General features: G+C 47.9%; 1 protein-coding gene across 1 annotated transcript in view; it reads right to left on the reverse strand.

Annotated features, from left to right (window-relative positions):
* The window catches only part of pcgf1 (polycomb group ring finger 1), a 51,756-nt gene that overhangs the window by 23,736 nt on the left and 3,963 nt on the right, over positions 1–24,057 (reverse strand). Inside the window, exons 3-7 of the mRNA XM_068032514.1 lie at positions 18,404–18,522; positions 16,043–16,201; positions 14,825–14,963; positions 1,755–1,907; positions 874–945 (exon numbers count right to left, since the gene is read on the reverse strand). Of these exons, the coding sequence (XP_067888615.1) occupies positions 874–945; positions 1,755–1,907; positions 14,825–14,963; positions 16,043–16,201; positions 18,404–18,522 (642 nt within the window). The remainder of the gene's footprint in view (positions 1–873; positions 946–1,754; positions 1,908–14,824; positions 14,964–16,042; positions 16,202–18,403; positions 18,523–24,057) is intronic.

Here is a 24,057-nt window from a genome sequence, read left to right on the forward strand (position 1 = left end):
AATAATAAATGAAATTGCTCAAAGAGCATGTTTTGGTTTTAAACCGCCCCTACTGATGTTTCTCCTGGAATTGCTCACAACCAGTGTCCAGGAGATTAATCTTTAACTCCTGGGGACTCCAGGACAACCCTGGAGGGTTGGCAATCCCTATCCTCGCTCGATGGCTATATAATTGCACTTTTGCAAGTCAGTGTCTATACTGAAGAGGTGCCAACTCGGATATAGTTGCATCAGCACCTCCTGGACAGATTAGGAGATAAGGGAACGGTATCATTGTGGTTATGTTACTGGACTAGTTAACCACAGGACTAAGGTATTGATCCGAGGACATAAGTTCAAATCTTACTAAAGCAGCCGTAAATTTAAATTCAGTTAACAAATAAAACAGGAATAAAAAGCTAGTACCAGTAATGGTGACCATGTAACTGAAGGATTATCATTACTAATGTCCCTTAGGGAAGGAAATCTGCCTTCCTTACCTGATTTGGCCTATATGTGACTCCAGACCCACAGCAATGTGGTTGATTTTTTTTTTTTAGTTTCTTCTATAAATTTATATTGCATCTATTTTCAACATTTATTTTCCATGTGTGGTTGATGCTTAACTGCTCCTTAGAATGCCACTCAGTTAAGGGCAATAATTGCTGACCTTGCCAACAACACCTACAGCCCGTGCAAACAAATAAGGACTACAGACCCAACTCGAGCAGAGAGAAAACCAAGGACAAGACAACACTGTGCAAAGAGGTGAACGATTCCCCGGTTACAGCACAACATTTTAAGTGGATTGAAATATGTATTGGCGTGCGCTGTATTCTGGCTCAAGCCATGTGCAGTAAAATCATCCACAGTCCATCTCTCTAATTTCTATACCTTCATTAACTGGTTGGATGATCCTGTCCAAACCTCGAGACTGATAGAATTCTCGAATTCGCTTCTCTTCACCTGTAAAAGGGAAGACATTTCATGCAGTTTGGAATCCGAGGGGACAGGATTAATACCGCTTTATACAGAATATAAATGAGGCAGCATTGGGGTAGGGGGTAGCACAGAAACCCACCTTGAGGGAATCGATACCTGTGCTGAGGGGAAAACCCGGAGACGTTGAGATATGACTGACACTGCTTTGTGACACGTCCCCACCCCTGGGGGAGGAAGTTAAGGGGAGTTAAATAGCAACATTAGATGGCGATTGCAAGAAAAGTGAAAGGGCCATGCAGTTTAATGAAGCTCAGCAGAACACCAACTCTCCCAGATCAGCATTTAACGGTCTTCCCTTATGTTTGGAGCATGGCCCCGTCCCCCTCCCCAACCCAGAGCTGGGCAGGCGCAGTGAGAGGACCCAAAGGGTTCAGGTGGCAATGCAGCTGCAGGCCCTGTCAGGTGCCTGGTCTGTGCCGGGATGCTCCCAGGCCATGTTAATGGCTCAAACAGGGAATAGTGCAGCTCCTGGACAGGACAGGAACCCCTACTCTCAGACTAGGGAACAGGCAAGCCACTCCTATTCGGCACTGGTGAAGGTGCAGGAAAAGAATACCGCCTCCATCTCTGGTCCTCATCCCATCATTCCAGATATTTGTCACTCTGCACATTGTAGCATTTGAAATCTGATTGAAATGTACTTTTTAAACTTGTTAATATTTGTGACCTCTGACCCCAGCCTAGTTTTAAAGGGGTATTTTAAGAATTGACCCTCCAGACTAGTGGGGCTGGTGCACACAAGCCTTTGGTGGGTAGCTGGTGAATGAACTTACTCTCCTGTAGACCTGGCACTAGCTTGTAGACAATGTCCTGCATCACTCGATCGAGCTTAAGGTTAAGAAGAGGCTGTGTCTCGTGGATTTTGATATTGCACATTGGGCAGTATTTGCTGGTCTGTAGGTACTTCACGATGCAACTCTTACAGACTGGAAAGAAAAAGGGGCATTTTGAGAGAGAACACACACAGGGCTCAGCACACAGTGTTAACTACTGAAAAGGCATAAAACAAACAGCGTAGAAGGCAATCATTCGGCTTGTGCCGGTTCTCAGAAATCTTTCCAATTAGTCCCACTCCCCTGCTCTTTCCCTAGAGACCTGCAACCTCTTTACTTTTCAAGTATTTATCTAATCACTTTTGAAAATTACTATTGAATCTGCTTCCACTACCCTTTCAGGTAGTGCATTCCAGATCATAACTTGCTGTATAAAAAAAATCCACATCTCCTGAATTTCCTATTGAATTTATTAGTGGCTGTCTTAAATATATGGCCCTAGTTCTGGTCTCCCCACAGGGAGAAACATCTTCCCTATGCACACCAAATCAAACCCTTTCATAATCATGTGCCTGGGCGGCACAGTGGCGCAGTGGTTAGCACCGCAGCCTCACAGCTCCAGGGACCCGGGTTCGATTCTGGGTACTGCCTGTGCGGAGTTTGCAAGTTCTCCCTGTGTCTGCGTGGGTTTTCTCCGGGTGCTCCGGTTTCCTCCCACAAGCCAAAAGACTTGCAGGTTGGTAGGTAAATTGGCCATTATAAATTGTCACTAGTATAGGTAGGTGGTAGGGAAATACAGGGACAGGTGGGGATGTTTGGTAGGAATATGGGATTAGTGTAGGATTAGTATAAATGGGTGGTTGATGGTCGGCACAGACTCGGTGGGCCGAAGGGCCTGTTTCGGTGCTGTATCTCTAATCTAATAATCTTAAAGACATTAGGGGAAGAGAAATGCCACTGAATGGTTGCACCAGCTCAAGTGCAACCTGATCAAAACTCCCCTCACACAGTACAGTCCCTGCCCTAGCACAACATCCTCAAACTAACCCGAGTCACAATTTGCCTCCCTTTTCTTTCACCCTTGCAGCAGTAAAACAAACCCATTTCTGGAGAAACAGCACCACCTGGTGGCATTACCAAGAACTGCAGGCAACCAGAATTGAGACAGAAAACCACGAATACTGGAAAATGGGAAGCAAAAAATGCTGGAAATACAAATCAGGTCAATCGGCATCCGAAGGGAAAAAAATAACAAATTCATGTTTCAGACCGATGCTGAGTCAGAACTGCCTCTTAGGTAGGGGTACAGAGTGATATGGAGCGGAAAAATGGAGTGGGGATGCAGATCAGCTATGGCTAACAGTAATAGCAGAGCAGGTCAGAGGGGCTGAATGGCCTACTTCTGATCAGAAGTTCTTATGAAAGGTCATTGACCTGAAAGGTTAACTCTGCTTCTCTTTTTACAGATGTTGTCAGACCTGCTGAGTATTTCCAGAATTTTCTGTTTTTATTTCAGGTTTCCAGAATAAGGGTGGCACAGTGGCTAGCACCGCAGCCTCACAGCTCCAGCGACCCTGGTTCGGTTCTGCGGAGTTTGCAAGTTCTCCCTGTGACCGCGTGGGTTTCCTCTGGGTGCTCCGGTTTCCTCCCACATGCCAAAGACTTGTGGGTTGATAGGTAAATTGGCCATTGTAAAAAAAAATTGCCCCTAGTGTAGGTAGGTGGTAGGAGAATTGTGGGGATGTGAGAGGGAAAATGGGATTAATGTAGGATTAGTATAAATGGGTGGTTGATGGTCGGAGCAGACTTGTTGGACTGAAGGGCCTGTTTTGGTGCTGTATCTCTCTGTGACTCTAATATCTGGTTTGTTCCAGATCTGAGATTTTCTCCTGTTGTTTGTTCACATTATCAAATCACAGTTTCACATTATATTTTTACATTTAAAGAAAGACATGCATTTATAACCTGACTTTCACAACTTCGGGACGTCCCAAAGCACTTGACAGCTAATTAGGTACTTTTAACAGGTAGTCATTATTGTAATGTATGAAACACTTGGGCCATTTTGTGCAGAGCAAGCTGCCTCAAACAGCAATGTGATAGTGGCCAGATTTTCTTTCGAAGTAATGTTGGTTGAGGGATGGATTAGCCAGGACTCTGGGAAGAACTTCCCTGCTCTTCTTTGAAATAGTGTCATGGGATCTTTTACTTCTACAAAGCCTCTCGGTAGTACTGATTTACCACTCATTTTAAAATGGTACATATCACACATCCAGGATGTCACATTTAAAATGCAAAGCAATATTAAAACGCTGGGTGTTTCCGACCTGCAGCCCGAAATTGACAAGCACGTTGTAATCTGCAAAGTTTCCCCGAGTAGGGTCTTAAATCTGAACAAGGGACACTACAAGAGCAGGTCAGAGGCTAGGAATCCTGTGGCGAATAACTCGCCTCCTGACTCCCCAAAACCTGTCCACCATCTACAAGGCACAAGTCAGGAGTGTGATGGAATACTCTCCACTTGCCTGGATGGGTGCAGCTCCAACAACACTCAAGAAGCTCAACACCATCCAGGACAAAGCAGCCCGCTTGATTGGCACCCCATCTACAAACATCCACTCCCTCCACCACTGACGCACAGTAGCAGCAGTGTGTACCATCTACAAGATGCACTGCAGCAACGCACCAAGGCTCCTTAGACAGCACCTTCCAAACCTGCGACCTCTACCAACTAGAAGGACAAGGGCAGCAAATGCATGGGAACACCACCACCTGCAAGTTCCCCTCCAAGTCACACACCATCCTGACTTGGAACTATATCGCCGTTCCTTCACTGTCACTGGGTCAAAATCCTGGAACTCCCTTCCTAACAGCACTGTGGGTGTACCTACCCCACATGGACTGCAGCTCACCACCATCTTCTCAAGGGCAATAAATGCTGGCCTGGCCAGCGACGTCCACATCCCATGAATGAATTTTTAAAAATGAAGGTATGAGAGGCAAGTTGACTATGGTGGACTGGGAAAATACACTAAAAGATTTGATGATAGACAGACAACGGCTAGCATTTAAAGAAGTATTACATGGTCTACAACAGATATATATTCCTCTAAGTCACAAACACCGAATGGGAAAGGTGAATCAACCATGGCTAACAAAAAAAGTTAAAGATTGCATTAGATCCAAGGAAGTGGCTTCTAAGAAAGCCAGAAAAAGTGGTAAGCCCGAGGATTGGCAGCAATTTAGAACCCAGTAAGGGATGCCCAAGAAACTGATAAAGAAAGAGAAAAGAAAATATGAATGCAAGCTAGTGAGAAACAAAAGTGGATTGTAAAAGGTACCTGAAAAAGACACAAAATGTACTCTGGGTGGGGGACTTTAATGTCCATTACCAAGAGTGGTCCGGTAGCACCACTACTGACCGAGCTAGCCAACATTTACGGGATATAGCTGCTAAACTGGGTCTGCGGCAGGTGGTGAGGGAACCAAGAGGGAAAAACCTACCTGACCTCGTCCTCATCCATCTGCCTGTTGCAGCTGCATCCGTCCATGACAGCATTGGTAGGAGTGACCACCGCACAGTCCTTGTGGAGACGAAATCCTGTCTTCACACTGAAGGTACCCACCATCATGTTGTGTGGCACTACCACCATGCTAAATGGAATAAACTTCGAATAGATCCAGCAACTCAAAACTGGGCATCCATGAGGCGCTGTGGGCCATCAGCAACAGCAGAATTGTATTCAATCACAATCTGTAACCTCATGGCCCGGCATATCCCACACTCTGCCATTACCATCAAGCTGGGGGACCAACCCTGGTTCAATGAAGACTGCAGGAGGGCATGCCTGGAGCAGCACCAGGCATACCTAAAAATGAGGTGTCAGCTTGGTGAAGCTACAACACAGGACTACTTGCATGCCAAACAATGGTAACAGCATGCAATACACAGGGCTAAGCAATCTCACAACCAACAGATCAGATCTAAGCTCTGCAGTCCTGCCACATCCAGTTGTGAATGGTGGTGGACAATTAAACCACTAACTGGAGGAGGTGGCTCCACAAATATCCCCATCCTCAATGATGGGGGAGCCCAGCACATCAGTGCGAAAGATAAGGCTGAAGCATTTGCAACAATCTTCAGCCAAAAGTGCCAAGTGGTTGATCCATCTCGGCCTCCTCCTAAGGTCCCCAGCATCATAGATGCCAGTCTTCAGCCAATCCGATTCACTCCACGTGATATCAAGTAACAACTGAAGGCACTGGATACTGCAAAGGCTATGGGCCCCGACAACATTCAGGCAACAGTACTGAAGACTTGTGCTCCAGAACGAGTCATGCCCTTAGCCAAGCTATAACTACAGCTACAACACTAGCATCTACCCAGCAATGTGGAAAATTGCCCAGGTATGTCCTGTACACAAAAAGCAAGAAGAATCCAACCTAGCCAATTACCGTCCGAACAGTCGACTCCTGATCATCAGCAAAGCGATGGAAGCGGTCGTTAACAGTGCTATCAAGCGGTACTTGCTTAGCAATAACCTGCTCAGTGACGCTCAGTTTGGGTTCAAGCAGGGCCACTCAGCTCCTGACCTCATTACAGCCTTGATCCAAACATGGACAAAAGAGCTGAACTCCAGAGGTGAGGTGAGAGCGACTGTCCTTGACATCAAGGCAACATTTGATCGAGTAAGGCATCAAGGAGCCCTAGTAAAACTGAAGTCAATGGGAATCACAGGGAAAACCCTCCGCTGGCTGGAGTCATAACCAGCGCAAAGGGAAGATGGTTGTGGTTGTTGGAGGTCAATCATCTCAATCCCAGGACATCACTGCATAAGTCCCTCAGGGTAGCGTCCTAGGCCCAACCATCTTCAGCTGCTTCATCAATTACCTTCCCTCCATCATAAAGTCAGAAGTGGGGATGTTCGCTGATGATTGCACAATGTTCAGCACCATTCGTGACTCCTCAGATACTGAAGCAGTCAGTGTAGAAATGCAGCAAAACCTGGACAATATCCAGGCCTGGGCTAATACGTGTCAAGTAACATTCATGCCACACAAGTGCCAGGCAATGACCATCACCAAGAAGACAGAATCCAATCATCTCCCCTGTACATTCAATGGCATTACAATCGCTGAATCCTCCACTATCAACAAACTGACTGGAGTAGCCACATAAATGATGTGGCTACAAGAGGTCAGAGGCTAGAAACTCTGTGGCGAGTAACTCACCTCCTGACTCCCCAATGCCTGTCCACCATCTACATGGCACAAATCAGGAGTGTGATAGAATACTCTTCACTTATCTGGATGGGTGCAGCTCCAAAAACACTCAAAAAGCTCGACACCATCCAGGACAAAGCAACCCCTTGATTGGCATCCTATCCACCACCTTCAACATTCACTCCCTCCACCACCAGTGCACAGTGGCAGCAGTGTGTACCATCTACAAGGTGCACTGCAGCAACTCACCAAGGCACCTTCGACAGCCCCTTCCAAACCCACGGCCTCTACCGCCTAGAAGGACAAGGGCAACAGATGCATGGGAACACAACCTCCTGCAAGTTCTTCTCCAAGCCACACACTATCTTGACGTGGAACTATATCGCCGTTCCTTCACTGTCGCTGGGTCAAGATCCTGGAACTCCCTTCCTAACAGCAATGTTGGTGTACCTACACCCCAAGGACTGCAACGGTTCAAGAAAGCAGCTCACCACCACCTTCTCAAGGGCAATTAGGGATGGGCAATAAATGCTGGTCTAATCAGCGATGCCCACATCCCCCGAACGAATAAAAAAAAGTAAAAGATTAGCTAAGACAAATGTGGGCCCATTACAGGTGGAGACAGGAGAATTTATAGTGGAGAACAGGGAAATGGCAGAGAAACTAAACAATTACTTTGTGTCTGTCTTCATGGAAGAAGATACAGAAAATCTCCCAGAAATACTAAAGAACTAAGTGACTTGTAAAACTGAGGAAATGAAAGAAATTAGTATTAATAAAGAGGTAGTACTGGGAAAGTTAACTGAATTGAAGGTTGATAAATCCCCTGGACTAGATGAGCTACATCTTCTGGGGAAGGTGGGACCTGTACAAGAAGGACGGGTTGCATCTGAACTGGAGGGGCACCAATATCCTGGGCGGGAGATTTGCGAGACCTCTTCGGGAGGGTTTAAACTAGTTTGGCAGGGGGATGGGAACCGGAGCTACGGAACAGTGGATGGGGTAGCTGTTGAACAGGCAGATACAGAGTGCAGAGAGTCTGTGAGGAAGGTTAGACAGTTGACAGGGCAAAGCTGCAGCCACTATGATGGGTTGAAGTGTGTCTATTTTAACGCCAGAAGTGTCAGGAATAAGGGTGATGAACTTAGCCCATGGATCATTACTTGGAGCTACGATGTTGTGGCCATTACGGAGACGTGGATATCACAGGGGCAGGAATGGATGTTGGATGTTCCGGGGTTTAGATGTTTCAAAAGGAATAGGGAGGGAGGTAAAAGAGGTGGGGAAGTGGCATTGCTAATCAGGGATAGTATCACAGCTGCAGAAAGGGAGGTCATCGAGGAGGGTTTGTCCACTGAGTCATTATGGGTGGAAGTCAGAAACAGGAAAGGAGCAGTCACTTTATTGGGAGTTTGCTATAGACCCCCCAATAGCAACAGAGACACAGAGGAACAGATTGGGAGGCAGATTTTGGAAAGGTGCAGAAGTAACAGGGTTGTTGTCATGGGTGACTTCAACTTCTCTAATATTGAATGGAACCTCCTTAGTGCAAATAGTTTGGATGGAGCAATTTTTGTCAGGTGTGTCCAGGAAGGTTTCCTGACTCTATGTAGATAGGCCGACTAGAGAGGAGGCGATGTTGGATTTGGTGCTTGGCAACGAACCAGGCCAGGTGGCAGATCTCTCGGTGGGAGAACATTTCGGTGATAGTGATCACAACTCCCTGACCTTTACTATAATCATGGAGAAGGACAGGAGCAGACGGGATGGGAAAATATTTAATTGGGGGAGGGGGAATTACAATGCTATTAGGCAGGAACTGGGGAGCATAAACTGGGAACAGATGTTCTCAGGGAAATGCACGACAGAAATGTGGAGGTTGTTTAGGGAGCACTTGCTGCGACTGCTGGATAGGTTTGTCCCGATGAGGCAAGGAAGGGATGGTAGGGTGAAGGAACCTTGGATGACAAGAGATGTGGAACAGCTAGTCAAGAGGAAGAAGGAAGCTTACTTAAGGTTGAGGAAGCAAGGATCAGACAGGGCTCTAGAGGGTTACAAGGTATCCAGGAAGGAACTGAAGAATGGACTTAGGAGAGCTAGAAGGGGACATGAAAAAGTCTTGGCGGGTAGGATTAAGGAAAATCCCAAGGCGTTCTACACTTATGTGAGGAACAAGAGGATGGCCAGAGTGAGGGTAGGGCCGATCAGGGATAGTGGAGGGAACTTGTGCCTAGAGTCGGAGGAGGTAGGGGAGGTCCTAAATGAATACGTTGCTTCAGTATTCACTAGTGAAAGGGACCTGGTCGTTTGTGAGGACAGCGTGAAACAGGCGGATACGCTCGAACAGGCTGATGTTAAGAGGGAGGATGTGCTGGAAATTTTGAAAGACATGAGGACAGATAAGTCCCCGGGGCCAGACGGGATATACCCAAGGATATTAAGGGAAGCGAGGGAAGAGATTGCCGCGCCTTTGGCAATGATCTTTGCGTCCTCACTGTCCACTGGAGTAGTACCAGATGATTGGAGGGTGGCAAATGTTATTCCCTTGTTCGAGAAAGGGAATAGGGATAACCCTGGGAACTATAGACCAGTCAGTCTTACGTCGGTAGTGGGCAAATTATTGGAGAGGATTCTGAGAGACAGGATTTATGATTATTTGGAAAAGCATAGTTTGATTAGAGACAGTCAGTATGGCTTTGTGTGGGGCAGGTCATGCCTCACAAGCCTTATTGAATTCTTTGAAGATGTGACAAAACACATTGATGAAGGAAGAGCAGTGGATGTGGTGTATATGGATTTTAGCAAGGCGTTTGATAAGGTTCCCCATGGTAGGCTCATTCAGAAAGTAAGGCGGCATGGGATACAGGGAAAGTTGGCTGTCTGGATACAGAATTGGCTGGCCCATAGAAGACAGAGGGTGGTAGTAGATGGGAAGTATTCAGCCTGGAGCTCGGTGACCAGTGGTGTTCCGCAGGGATCTGTTCTGGGACCTCTGCTCTTTGTGATTTTTATAACTGACTTGGATGAGGAAGTGGAAGGCTGGGTTAGCAAGTTTGCCGATGACACGAAGGTTGCTGGAGTTGTGGATAGTGTGGAAGGCTGTTGTAGGTTGCAATGGGACATTGACAGGGTGCACAGCTGGGCTGAGAAGTGGCAGATGGAGTTCAACCTGGAAAAGTGTGAAGTGATTCATTTTGGAAGGTCGAATTTGAATGCAGAATACAGGCTTAAAGACAGGATTCTTGGTAGTGTGGAGGAACAGAGGGATCTTGGGGTCCATGTCCATAGATCGCTCAAAGTTGCCACCCAAGTTGATAGGGTTGTTAAGAAGGCGTATGGTGTGTTGGCTTTCATTAACAGGGGGATTGAGTTTAAGAGCCGCGAGGTTATGCTGCAGCTCTATAAGGCCCTGGTTGGACCACACTTGGAATATTGTGTTCAGTTCTGGTCGCCTCATTATAGGAAGGATGTGGAAGCTTTAAGGGTGCAGAGGAGATTTACCAGGATGCTGCCTGGACTGGAGGGCATGTCTTACGAAGAAAGGTTGAGGGTGCTAGGGCTTTTCTCATTGGAACGAAGAAGGATGAGAGGTGACTTGATAGAGGGGTACAAGATGATGAGAGGCATAGATAGAGTGGATAGCCAGAGACTTTTTCCCAGGGTGGAAAGGGCTATCACCAGGGGGCATAATTTTAAGGTGATTGGAGGAAGGTTTAGGGGAGATGTCAGAGGTAGGTTCTTTACACAGAGAGTGGTGGGTGTGTGGAATGCACTGCCAGCGGTGGTAGTAGAAGCAGATACATTAGGGACATTTAAGCGACTCTTGGATAGGTACATGGATGATAGTAGAATGAAGGGTATGTAGGTTGTTTGATCTTAGAGTAGGTTAAAGGTTCGGCACAACATCGTGGGCCGAAGGGCCTGTACTGTGCTGTACTTTTCTCTGTTCTATCTTAGAGTATTGAAGGATGTGGCGAAAAAGCTAGTAGTGGCTATCTCTCAAAATTCTATAGATTCTGGAAACATTCCTGTAGACTGGAAAGTAGCAAATGTAACCCTACTATTTAAGAAGGGAACGAGAGGGAGAGGGAGAACTACAGATCTGTTAGTTTGAAGTCAGTCAAGTTCGGAAAATGTTAGAATCTATTATCAAGGATGTTGTAACTGGACACTTGAGAAAATAATGGTAAAATTGGACAGAGTCAACACAGATATCTGAAAGGGAAATCATGTTTGACAAACCTGTTGGAGTTTTTTTGAGGATGTTACCTGTAGCATAGATAAAAGAGAGCCAGTGGATGTGTTGTATTTGGATTTTCAGAAAACTTTTTATAAAGGTCCCACACAAGAGACTAGTGAACAAAATTAGAGCACATGGTATTGGGGGTAATATACTGGTATGGATTGAAAATTGGTTAACAGGCAGAAAGCAGAGAGTAGAAATAAATGGGTCATTCTCAGGTTGGCAAGCTGTTATTAGTGGGGTACCCCAAGGATCAGTGCTCGGACCACAGCTGTTAACAACCTATATAAATGATTTGGATATGGGGACCAATTGCAATATTTCCAAATTTGCTGATGACACAAAACTAGGTGGGAATGTAAGTTGTGAGGAGGATGCAAGGAGGCTTCACATGGACTTGGGCAAGCTAAGTGAATGGGCAAGAACATGGCAGATGGAATATAATGTGAATAAGTGTGAAGTTATCCATTTTGGCAAGAATAAAACAGAAAGACAGAACATTTCTTAAATGGAGAGAGGTTTTAGTTTTAGAGATACAGCACTGAAACAGGCGCTTCGGCCCACCGAGTCTGTGCCGACCATCAACCACCCATTTATACTAATTCTACACTAATTCCATATTCCTACCACATCCCCACCTGTCCCTATATTTCCCTACCACCTACCTATACTAGGGGCAATTTATAATGACCAATTAACCTATCAACCAGCAAGTCTTTGGCATGTGGGAGGAAACCGGAGCACCCGGAGGAAACCCACGCAAACACAGGGAGAACTTGCAAACTCCATACAGGCAGCACCCAGAATTGAACCCGGGTCGTTGGAGCTGTGAGGCTGCGGTGCTAACCACTGCACCACTGTGCCGCCCATAAAGAGGTTGGGAAGTGTTGATGTACAAAGGGACCTGGGTGTCCTTGTTCATAAGTCACTAAAAGCTAGTATGCAGGTTCAACAAGCAATAAGGAAGGCAAATGGTATGTTGGCCTTCATCACAAGGGGATTTGAGTACAGGAGTAATGATGTCTTACTGCAATTGTCTAGAGCCTGGGTGAGACGGCACCTGGAGTATTATGAACAGTTTTGGTTTCCTCATCTAAGGAAGGATATACTTGCCATAGAGGGAGCGCAGTGGCGGTTCACCAGACTAATCCCTGGGATAGCAGGATTGTTTTAGGCGGAGAGATTGAGGAAACTAGGCCTGTTTTCTCTAGAGTTTCAAAGAATGAGAGGTAGTCTTATTGAAACTTACAAAAATCTTACAGGGCTCGACAGGGTGGATGTAGATAGAATGTTTCCTCTGGCTAGTGAGTCTAGAACCAGTGGATGCAGACCATTTAAGGGGCAGACCATTTAAGACTGAGATGAGGAGAAACTTCTTCACTAAGAAGGTGGTGAATCTTTGGAATTCTCTACCCTAGAGGGCTGTGGAAGCTCAAATCATTGAGCCTGTTCAAGACAAAAATCGATAGATTTCTGGAGACTAATGACATCAAGGGATATGAAGATCGCGTAGGTAAGTGGCATTGAGGTCGATGATCAGCCATGATTTCATTGAATGGCAGAGCAGGCTCGATGGGCTGAATGGCCTAATGCTGCTCCTATGTTTCTGTCACCGACAGGCCGAAGCCTGTGTTTACTCAACCATTAGGCTTTGTGACCTTAAAAGGGACACGTTTCCAAAGTGGCAAAAAAATAGATTGTGACTATGCTGCAAAACATACTAGTCCTTAGAAAAGATTGCATGATCTGTCTGACTGTGAGCAACATCACAGCAGACAGACTAAAGGGTTGAAAAGCTCACATTTAAGCCAGTGTATTTTACTACAGTGACACATTTCTTATGTGAAATGCTTAAAGCAATCCCTCAAATCTCTTTCTGCCACCAGCAACGGACCTGTAGTCACCAGTACTTTACCCTAATGGTAAATAGCTTAACATGCTCCCTCCAGACACAAAAAACAACTCAAAGTTCTGTAGCATCTTTAACAGATTAAAACATCCTAAGGTGGTTAACAGGAGCGTCACCAGACAAATTTTGACACCGAGCCCCCTAAGGAGATATTAGGACAGGTCAAAGAGTAGGTTTTAAGGAGTGCCTTCAAGAAACAGAGGCAGAGAGGTTTAGGGAGAGAATACAGAGCTTAGGGCAGAGGCAGCGGAAGGCATCGTTGCTAATGGTGCAGTGATAAAAATCGGGACACACAAGGCCAGAATTGGAGAAGCACAGTGTTATATATCATGTTATCGTTATTTGGGAGGCACAAACATTGATGCTACTGAGACAGAAAATTTGCCATTTCCCAGAACTAATGGCCCTCACTTTGCCAAACTTAAAAATTTAACCCTACGGTGCTCAGCCTTGCCAGTATACAGACAGCAGCTAAAAAAAAAATGGAGCAGACAAAAACCATCAGAAAGACAGCCGTGCTATTGCAGAAGCAATTGCCCCAGCAGAAATTCATCCATTCTGTTATAGAGCAAGCAAGAACAACTGAACAAGTACAGCTGTGCTTTGCTTCAGCCCTTTGCTGTATCACCTCTCTACCCACTCATATGTTGTGCACCTGTGAAGCATTTTTCACTGGACTGCTAGAGTGAATATTTCAGAACATCAATCAAGGTCCTACTGAGAGTACCCTTGAAATAATTGTTAGCCTACACTTCTGAAGGTGCTGCCCTGACTCACTGGGTGCCAGGCACCCTCTTGAATCTCATCCAAGTGACCATTCATGCGTGGGCCCAGACAGTGACCACAGGTGGACTATTCCATCAAACAGCTGAACCCAACTAATTCCTTGACACAAACACACACATAGCAGAAAACTTTGACTGATTTTCATTTTCCATCAAATTCTAGCATCCGGGTGCAGGGGCTCAAGTTAAGAGAATGAAGACAGGTCAGATTTAAAGACTTCAGGTGATAGCTGCTTGTTTTACATTGACTTCAATGGGAAATTCGGGAGAGATGCAAGACAGGTGGCTGACCCAACATCACCCATTATATTCTAACACTCATAGTCAAAATTACCCCCAAAGACTTTATGCAGAGGGTAGTTGATAAGTGGTAGCAATGTTTAAAAAAAAAGAATTGGATAATGCTGAGTAAATTGGGCCTGTACTCTCTAGAATTTAGAAGAATGAGAGGTAATCTCATTTGCAACATACACGATTCTAAAATGGGCTTGACAGGGTAGACACTGAGAAGTTGTTTCCCCTGGCTGGGGAATCTAGAGCATAGGTGGTACTGCCTCAGGATAAGAGGTCGATCATTTAGGACTGAGATAACAAGAAATTTCTTTGAAATCTTTGGAATTCTCTACCCCAGAGGGTTGTGACTGTTCCATCGTTGAGCATATTCAAGGTTGAGATTGTTAAATTTTTGGTATCTCGGGAAATCCAGGGACATGGGGAGTGCGCGCAGCAGATTTGAAGGGCCATATGGTCTACTCCTTCTCCTATTTCTTATGTTATGATAGGTATTTGAGGCAATGGGAAAAGAAGGGCATTAGTTCTTGGAGCGGAGACCTTTTAGGTACTACATTCCTGATGTCCAGACAGGCCAGGAATACTGACATTAACTTTAACACTCAACAGCAATCCTGGCCGTTTGGAAGACCCCAAGTAGAAGTCATCATGTGGCATGGAGCATTCATCTTGTCTGTTGTATCATGCAGTTTCTTGAGGTCCTTCTGAAGAGGGGAATAACATGGGTGCAGAGCAGAGTAGAGAACAAGATGCCTCTCCTAGGGCAGAAAAAGTAAGCAAACTAGAAAAAAAAAGACCAAGGAATCACAGGCCAGTTAGTCTTACTTATGGTAACTACTAAAGTCTATAATACAGAATTTTGGGATGCACTATTTAGTATCTTCAGACATGACATGTGCTAACTGTAGCTTGCTTGGGTGGAACAGGTGAATTTGGACCTACGGTTCCCAAAGCTCTCCACCACTGGGAATTTCCTCCCCTCATATCTGGGTCTGTTGTAGACCAACTGAGATTGACTGCTGATTAGACAGCAACACCATTATCATCACATTATGCAAATATCAGGATGCTAGAGGTGAACTAGATGGACCTTGATCTTTTTTCATCTGAAATTCTTATATTCCTATGAAATTACTAAACATTTGGAAAGACTGCAGTTAATCAGGACCAGTCAGAATTATAGTCGAGGCTGGAAAAAAAAAGGTCTTTAAACAGAGGGTGGTTAAGAATGTGGAATTCTCTACGACAAATATCACTGACGCAGGCTCTATAAATTATTTTAATAGGGAATTAAATATTGGCCTGAAAGAGAAACATATCAAAGGGTAATGGAGAGTGAGCAGGACAGCAAGATCAGACTGGGCAGCTCACATGGAGAAAGACCATGTGCTGAAATGGTGCTTATTTTTATTTTTATTAGAGATACAGCACTGAAACAGGCCCTTCGACCCACCGAGTCTGTGCCGACCATCAACCACCCATTTATACTAATCCTACACTAATTCCATATTCCTACCACATCCCCACCTGTCCCTATATTTCCCTACCACCTACCTACACTAGGGGCAATTTATAATGGCCAATTTACCTATCAACCTGCAAGTCTTTTGCTGTCCTGGAATATTCTATGATTATCATTCCAAGTCAATACTATCTACTCTCATGACCTTTATTCGCCTGCCTGGCATCAGTGCTGCTGAAGCAGGGAGCTGGGCTGCTGCCCAAAATCTCAGTAGAGGATAATGGGTGGGACAGGAAAATAACAGAGGAAGGACTTCCTCGCCACCTCACCCCGCCCTATAAACATCTCTCTTTTCCTTTTACTGGGCATGGGTACCAGCGAACTTCTAGTGCCCCAAAGTGTTAATTCTTCCAAGTACAAGTCTATACAAAGTAGCGAAAGACTATTCAGGAACTGCGATACAGTCACTTGGCAATCATTGCTCCTACGTTGCTTTGGCGATGGGGTGCAACAGAAAGATGTGATGTTTGCAGACTATTAACATTGAGCGCGTGCACATGCGTGAGCGCACTCGTGTATAAAGACATCAGCAGTCTGTGTTGGAAAATTATTACATGCTTCTTATTGCATGTTGGAGCTCGGCATGGAGCTGTCCTCACTCCAAGTGCACGTGCAGGGCTCAAATAATAGCAATCGCGAGTGGGAACCCTGGCCGATTTCCCCCCGCCCCCCACGTCATGGGGCACGGAAACAAATTGCGGGCTATTAACTGTCACCCTAGCTCAGGAACGCTGCTCCCATCCCTCTCCCACACACAGTATTTTTAAAGCATTACTCAGCGTTTTCTCCACAAGAACTTTTAAAGTCTAAACCCTGATTAAGTTTCACAACCACTCACCCAAAATCTGCTAGTCATCCCTTTTCTACAAAAAAATATGGAGATTTAAGTGCACCAATAAAAGGCACAATTACATTAAGATTTACAATGTATTCAGTTACTGCTAAGACATAATATCAGCTGCATTTATTATGGGAGCTTAAGTTCACATATGGAGAACATATTAATTGATTTACAGAAATTTTTTTTATAAAAGGTTTGCGGGAGATGTTTGTGCTCAACAAGGTGAGAGATATCAGTGCTGGAGACAGACACTGCAATCGAAGCAAGCAGCATCAATACAAAGCACTTTCGGATCAGACATCTCATGGTTAATAATGGTCTATCTACTCTTCCTCTGCAGTTCCAATCTCAGAGGGGGACTTCTAACTCACCAGTGTGACAGTGTATTTCCCACTGCAACCAATATCAGACCTCTCTGCATGAGATAGCCAAATGAAGGTCACTTCTGTACCGTGGAACCATACTCAGTAGGAACTAGTTCGAGCCTCAAAAGATATCATTGTATGATGAACTATAGATATGTGCCAACCATGGTTCAATGTGCAGTACTCTCACCTTGGAGTCAGAAGGTTGTGGTTTCAAGCCTCACCACAGAGACTTGACGCATAATCTAGGGTTGACACTCCAAATGCGATACTAAGGGAGTGCTACACTGTCAGAGGTATCATTTTTCAGATGAGATATTAAACAGAGGCCCCGCCCCGTCTGCCCACTCAGGTGCATATAAAGTTCCATGACACTATAAAGTGCAGAGGGGTCTCCTTGGTCTCCCAACCAATTTTCATCTCCTAACTAACAATACTAAAACAAATCACCAGGTCATTATGTTACGACTGAGGCGGGAGTAGTGCACTGTTTATTCTAGTCCCACCACTTCTCCGCAGGTCACAACATATATTTTTAATTTTCCACTTACTGTAACAGTCAATCATATACTCCATTTTTCCCAGAATAGAACACACTAACTAGGTTTTTTTAATGAACAAAATTATCAGTTTATTGCAAAAAAAAGTCTTAACCAGTAATGAATTAAAGCATAAACACAGATTGAAATGTTAAAAGTTCCCTTTTTACCTTAATCCTCATTTTCTCAAACACACATACAACGCTTAACCGGAAAAATAAAGAGGGATTTTGGTTCAAAGCTCCTTTACAGACAAAAAAAAAACACTTGGGTTGATTACTTGCTCATTCCTGAAGAAAATAGCAGATGAGTTATATTGTGTTCCAAAACTGGCATACAGTCTAAATTCCGGGTTCACGTAGATGGGTCACTGAGATCTTTTCAAACAGTTCTTTTTAGGCAGCGTTGAGAACCAGTCTAGCAGGTTTTTCCTCAAAGACAGGAGACGAGATGAATTGACACAGTGGACTTCTCAGAGTCTCTTAGAGATGCTGGAAAGCGAGCTGGGTTGAGGTCTTCCCTCCTTCTTTGACACTTCTTCAGCAGCAGGCTAACTTTATCAGCCACTCACGCCAGAAGGTAAAACACACTGACACTACAACCAAAAGCCTGCAAGTTTTCTGCTCTCTCTCAGGTGCACGCTGCTGCCCCAGGCTTGTCCAATTAAGGGGCATGCTACTGACTTCTCTGCCCACATTTTCCCATTACTAGGGTTTCTGTTCTATTTCTCAATCAGTAAACAGTGTCCTCTTGATTACCCTCTTTAAAAAATACTGGTCCAACATTTATTCAGTTTGACTATGAATTTGTCAAAAAAATATTTTAACAAAAAAAGTCACTTCCATAACAATTATCACATAGCTGTTTGTGGGGGCTGGTTATCTGCAAATTGGCTGCCACGTTTCCTACAGCGACTGCACTTCAAAAGTACTTCACTAGCTGTAAATCTCTGAAATGTCTTGAGGTTGGGAAAGGCACTACAGAAATGCAAGATTTTTTCTTTTGCTTTCTTGTATACAGCCTGTGTCTGATAATTCAGTTTTGTTTGTACTAAAATTAATGATCCAGTAATATGAATTAACAATATAAATAACACAGCAAAGTGGGAATTCAGAATAATTTGAAAGAACAGATAATTTGAATTGTGACTTTGAATTAAGTACAGAATGCATTTAAAAGCATTTTTGAAATCAAAGTACATTCTTACGCCACAACTGTTGCCCTTCCTCCTCTGAAATTTCCTCTCTCCAAGCTGCATTTGAAATGTTCTACATACTCTCCCTCCTCCTTACATCCTCACTGTTTAAATCAAAATGTATTGCATCAACTCTCATTCTAACTTAAGCTGCAAGGATCAAAATTAGCCAGGTCAAAATTTTGTAACTCGCTACCTAACAGCGCTGAGAGCGCACCTTCACCACACAACTACAACGGCCCAAGAAGATAACCCACTGCTAACTTCTCATGGGCAACTAAGGATACACAATAATACTGGACTTGCCTGCGATGCCCACTTTTTTTATTCACTTACAGGATCTGTGAGTCAGTGGCAAGGGCAGCATGCAAAGCTCATCCCAAATTGCCCTCAGAAGACGGTCGTGAGCTACTTTAACAACTGAGTGGCTTTATAGGCCATTTCAGAGCACAGTTAAGAGTCAAATACGTGGCTCAGGGTCTGCAGTCACATCTCGGCCCGACTCGGTAAGGATGGCAGATTTCCTTCCCTAAAGGACGTTAGTGAAGCATAGAATCATAGAATGGTTGCAGCACAAATGGAGACCATTCAGCCCATTGTCTCTCTGCAAGAGCAACTCACCTAGTCCCACTTCCTGTAGCCTTGCAAATTTTTTCTCTTCAGATAATAATCCAATTTCCTTTTGAATCTGCCTCCACCAGTCCCTCAGGCAGTGCATTCCAGATCCTAACCACTCAGTGTGTGAAGAAGCTTTTCCTCATATCGCTATTGCTTCTTTTGCCAATCACCTTAAATCGGTGTCCTTTGGTTCTGGATCCTACAGTCAATGGGAACAGTTTCTCCTTATCTACTCTGTCCATACCCTTCATGATTTTGAAAATCTCAATCAAATCTCCTCTTAATCTTCTCCAACCTATCCACGTAACTGAAGTTCCTCTTCCCTGGAACCATTCTCATAAATCTTTTCTGTACCTTCTCTAATGCCTTGACATCCTTACAAATGTTTGGTGCCCAGAACTGGTCACAATACTCCAGCTGAGGCCAAACCAGTGTTTTATACAGGTTTATCATAAGTTCCTTGCTTTTGTACTCTATGCCCCTATTTATAAAGCCCAGGATCCCATATGCTTTATTAACTGCTTTCTCAACCTGTCCTGCAACTTTCAATGATTTGTGGCATATACCCCCAGGTCCCTCTGCTCCTGCACCCTCTTTAGAATTGTATCTTTTAATTTATATTGCCTCTTTGTTCCTGCCAAAATGTATCACTTCACACTTTTCTGCCAGATGTTTTTTTAAAACAACAATCCAATAGTTTCACGGTCACCATTACTGATACTAGCTTTTTATTCCAGATTTATTTAATTAACTGAATTTAATTCCCCAGCTGCCGTGGTGGGATTTGAACTTGCATCTCTGATCGTTAGTCCAAGTCTCTGGATCACTATTCCAGTACAATAACCACATGTTACCATACTCACATCCCAAGAATGAAATTAGCAGAGGGTAAATCATAAGTTACTGATTACGTGGTCCAAAGCTTAAAAGAAAAAAAAACTGTATTGAACATAGTGCCTCTCACAAGCTGAGGACATCCGAAAAGCTTATATGTTGCAAAAGGAAGGAAAGACCAAGACAATTATAAAAATCTGGGGAAGAGCAGGTTAGAGAGAACACAAAGCAATAAGTCTTCATTTTAAAATGGAGAATGTTGGGAGAAGAAAGAGTGAGCGTAGGACCATGGATGTGGAACTTGGATGGAACATGCACTGATCATACGGGAATGTTAAAACAGAAAAAGGCTGTGATAGCTTGGGGGAGGGATTGGTGGGTGTGGGAAAAAAGATATGAGAGAGACAGAGAGGGGGGAGGAGGCGCGAAGGCGCGAGGGGACAGGAGGCGCGGGGGGTGATAGGACGGGGGGGCGGGGGGTGATAGGACGGGGTGGGCGGGGGGTGATAGGACGGAGGGGGGGGGTGATAGGACGGAGGGGGGGTGGGCGGGGTGATAGGACGGGGGGGGGTGGGGGAGGTGATAGGACGGAGGGGGTGGGTGGGGGAGGTGATAGGACGGAGGGGGTGGGTGGGGGAGGTGATAGGACGGGGGGGGTGGGTGGGGGAGGTGATAGGACGGGGGGGGTGGGTGGGGGAGGTGATAGGACGGGGGGGGTGGGTGGGGGAGGTGAGAGGACGGGGGGGGGTGGGGGAGGTGATAGGACGGGGGGGGGGTGGGGGAGGTGATAGGACGGGGGGGGGGTGGGGGAGGTGATAGGACGGGGGGGGGGTGGGGGAGGTGATAGGACGGGGGGGGGGGTGGGGGAGGTGATAGGACGGGGGGGGGGGGGGTGGGGGAGGTGATAGGACGGGGGGGGGTGGGGAGGTGATAGGACGGGGGGGGGTGGGGAGGGTGATAGGACGGGGGGGGGTGGGGGAGGTGATAGGACGGGGGGGGGTGGGGGAGGTGATAGGACGGGGGGGGGTGGGGGAGGTGATAGGACGGGGGGGGGTGGGGGAGGTGATAGGACGGGGGGGGGTGGGGGAGGTGATAGGACGGGGGGGGGTGGGGGGGGTGATAGGACGGGGGGGGGGTGATAGGACGGAGGGGGGGTGGGCGGGGTGATAGGACGGGGGGGGGTGGGGAGGTGATAGGACGGGGGGGGGGGGTGGGGGAGGTGATAGGACGGGGGGGGGTGGGGGAGGTGATAGGACGGGGGGGGGTGGGGGAGGTGATAGGACGGGGGGGGGTGGGGGAGGTGATAGGACGGGGGGGGGTGGGGGAGGTGATAGGACGGGGGGGGGTGGGGGGGGGTGATAGGACGGGGGGGGGTGGGGGGGGTGATAGGACGGGGGGGGTGATAGGACGGAGGGGGGTGGGCGGGGTGATAGGACGGGGGGGGTGGGGGAGGTGATAGGACGGAGGGGGTGGGTGGGGGAGGTGATAGGACGGGGGGGGGTGGGGGAGGTGATAGGACGGGGGGGGGGTGGGGGAGGTGATAGGACGGGGGGGGGGTGGGGGAGGTGATAGGACGGGGGGGGGGGGGTGGGGGAGGTGATAGGACGGGGGGGGTGGGGGAGGTGATAGGACGGGGGGGGTGGGGGAGGTGATAGGACGGGGGGGGTGGGGAGGTGATAGGACGGGGGGGGGTGGGGGAGGTGATAGGACGGGGGGGGGTGGGGGAGGTGATAGGACGGGGGGGGTGGGGGGGGTGATAGGACGGGGGGGGGGGGTGATAGGACGGGGGGGGGGTGATAGGACGGGGGGGGGGGTGATAGGACGGGGGGGGGGGTGATAGGACGGGGGGGGGGGTGATAGGACGGGGGGGGGGGTGATAGGACGGGGGGGGGGGTGATAGGACGGGGGGGGGGGTGATAGGACGGGGGGGGGGTGATAGGACGGGGGGGGGGTGATAGGACGGGGGGGGGGTGATAGGACGGGGGGGGGGGTGATAGGACGGGGGGGGGGGTGATAGGACGGGGGGGGGGGTGATAGGACGGGGGGGGGGGTGATAGGACGGGGGGGGGGGTGATAGGACGGGGGGGGGGGTGATAGGACGGGGGGGGGGTGATAGGACGGGGGGGGGGGTGATAGGACGGGGGGGGGGGTGATAGGACGGGGGGGGGGGTGATAGGACGGGGGGGGGGGTGATAGGACGGGGGGGGGGGTGATAGGACGGGGGGGGGGGGTGAAGACGGGGGGGGGGGTGATAGGACGGGGGGGGGGGTGATAGGACGGGGGGGGGGGTGATAGGACGGGGGGGGGGGTGATAGGACGGGGGGGGGAAGGTGATAGGACGGGGGGGGGAAGGTGATAGGACGGGGGGGGGAAGGTGATAGGACGGGGGGGGGAAGGTGATAGGACGGGGGGGGGAAGGTGATAGGACGGGGGGGGGGGGGGGAAGGTGATAGGATGGGGGGGGGGGGGTGGGGGGGAAGGTGATAGGACGGGGGACGATGTTGTGCCGAACCTTTAACCTACTCCAAGATCAAACTACTTACCTACCCTTCATTCTACTATCATCCATGTACCTATCCAAGAGTCGCTTAAATGTCCCTAATGTATCTGCTTCTACTACCACCACTGGCAGCGCATTCCACGCACCCACCACTCTCTGTGTAAAGAACCTACCTCTGACATCTCCCCAAAACCTTCCTCCAATCACCTTAAAATTATGCCCCCTGGTGATAGCCCTTTCCACCCTGGGAAAAAGTCTCTGTCTATCCACTCTATCTATGCCTCTCATCATCTTGTACCCCTCTATCAAGTCACCTCTCATCCTTCTTCGCTCCAATGAGAAAAGCCCTCGCTCCCTCAATCTTTCTTCGTAAGACATGCCCTCCAGTCCAGGCAGCATCCTGGTAAATCTCCCTGCACCCTCTCTAAAGCTTCCACATCCTTCCTATAATAAGAGGGAGGGGGAGGGGGAGGAAAAGGGGGGGAATGTAAGAGAGGGGGAGAGGGGGAATGCGAGAGAGGGGGAGAGGGGGGAATGCGAGAGAGAGGGAGAGGGGGAATGCGAGAGAGAGGGAGAGGGGGGAATGCGAGAGAGAGGGAGAGGGGGGAATGCGAGAGAGGGGGAGAGGGGGGAATGCGAGAGAGGGGGAGAGGGGGGAATGCGAGAGAGGGGGAGAGGGGGGAATGCGAGAGAGAGGGAGAGGGGGGAATGCGAGAGAGAGGGAGAGGGGGGAATGCGAGAGAGAGGGAGAGGGGGGAATGCGAGAGAGAGGGAGAGGGGGGAATGCGAGAGAGAGGGAGAGGGGGAATGCGAGAGAGAGGGAGAGGGGGGAATGCGAGAGAGAGGGAGAGGGGGGAATGCGAGAGAGAGGGAGAGGGGGGAATGCGAGAGAGAGGGAGAGGGGGGAATGCGAGAGAGAGGGAGGGGGGGGAATGCGAGAGAGAGGGAGAGGGGGGAATGCGAGAGAGAGGGAGAGGGGGAATGCGAGAGAGAGGGAGAGGGGGGAATGCGAGAGAGAGGGAGAGGGGGGAATGCGAGAGAGAGGGAGAGGGGGGAATGCGAGAGAGAGGGAGAGGGGGGAATGCGAGAGAGAGGGAGAGGGGGGAATGCGAGAGAGAGGGAGAGGGGGGAATGCGAGAGAGAGGGAGAGGGGGGAATGCGAGAGAGAGGGAGAGGGGGGAATGCGAGAGAGAGGGAGAGGGGGGAATGCGAGAGAGAGGGAGAGGGGGGAATGCGAGAGAGGGGGGAATGCGAGAGAGGGGGGAATGCGAGAGAGGGGGAGAGGGGGAGGGGGGAAAGAAGGAGTGGGAGAGGGGGGAATGCGAGAGAGAGAGAGAGGGGCGGATGGAGAGAGAGGGGCGGATGGAGAGAGAGGGGGTTAGAGAGAAAGAGCGAGGGTGTGGGAACAGATTAAAAGTAAGCTAATCAGCTAACAGAA

The sequence above is a fragment of the Heterodontus francisci genome, chromosome 1 (genome assembly GCF_036365525.1).
Source record: "Heterodontus francisci isolate sHetFra1 chromosome 1, sHetFra1.hap1, whole genome shotgun sequence".
NCBI classification, from domain to species: domain Eukaryota; kingdom Metazoa; phylum Chordata; class Chondrichthyes; order Heterodontiformes; family Heterodontidae; genus Heterodontus; species Heterodontus francisci.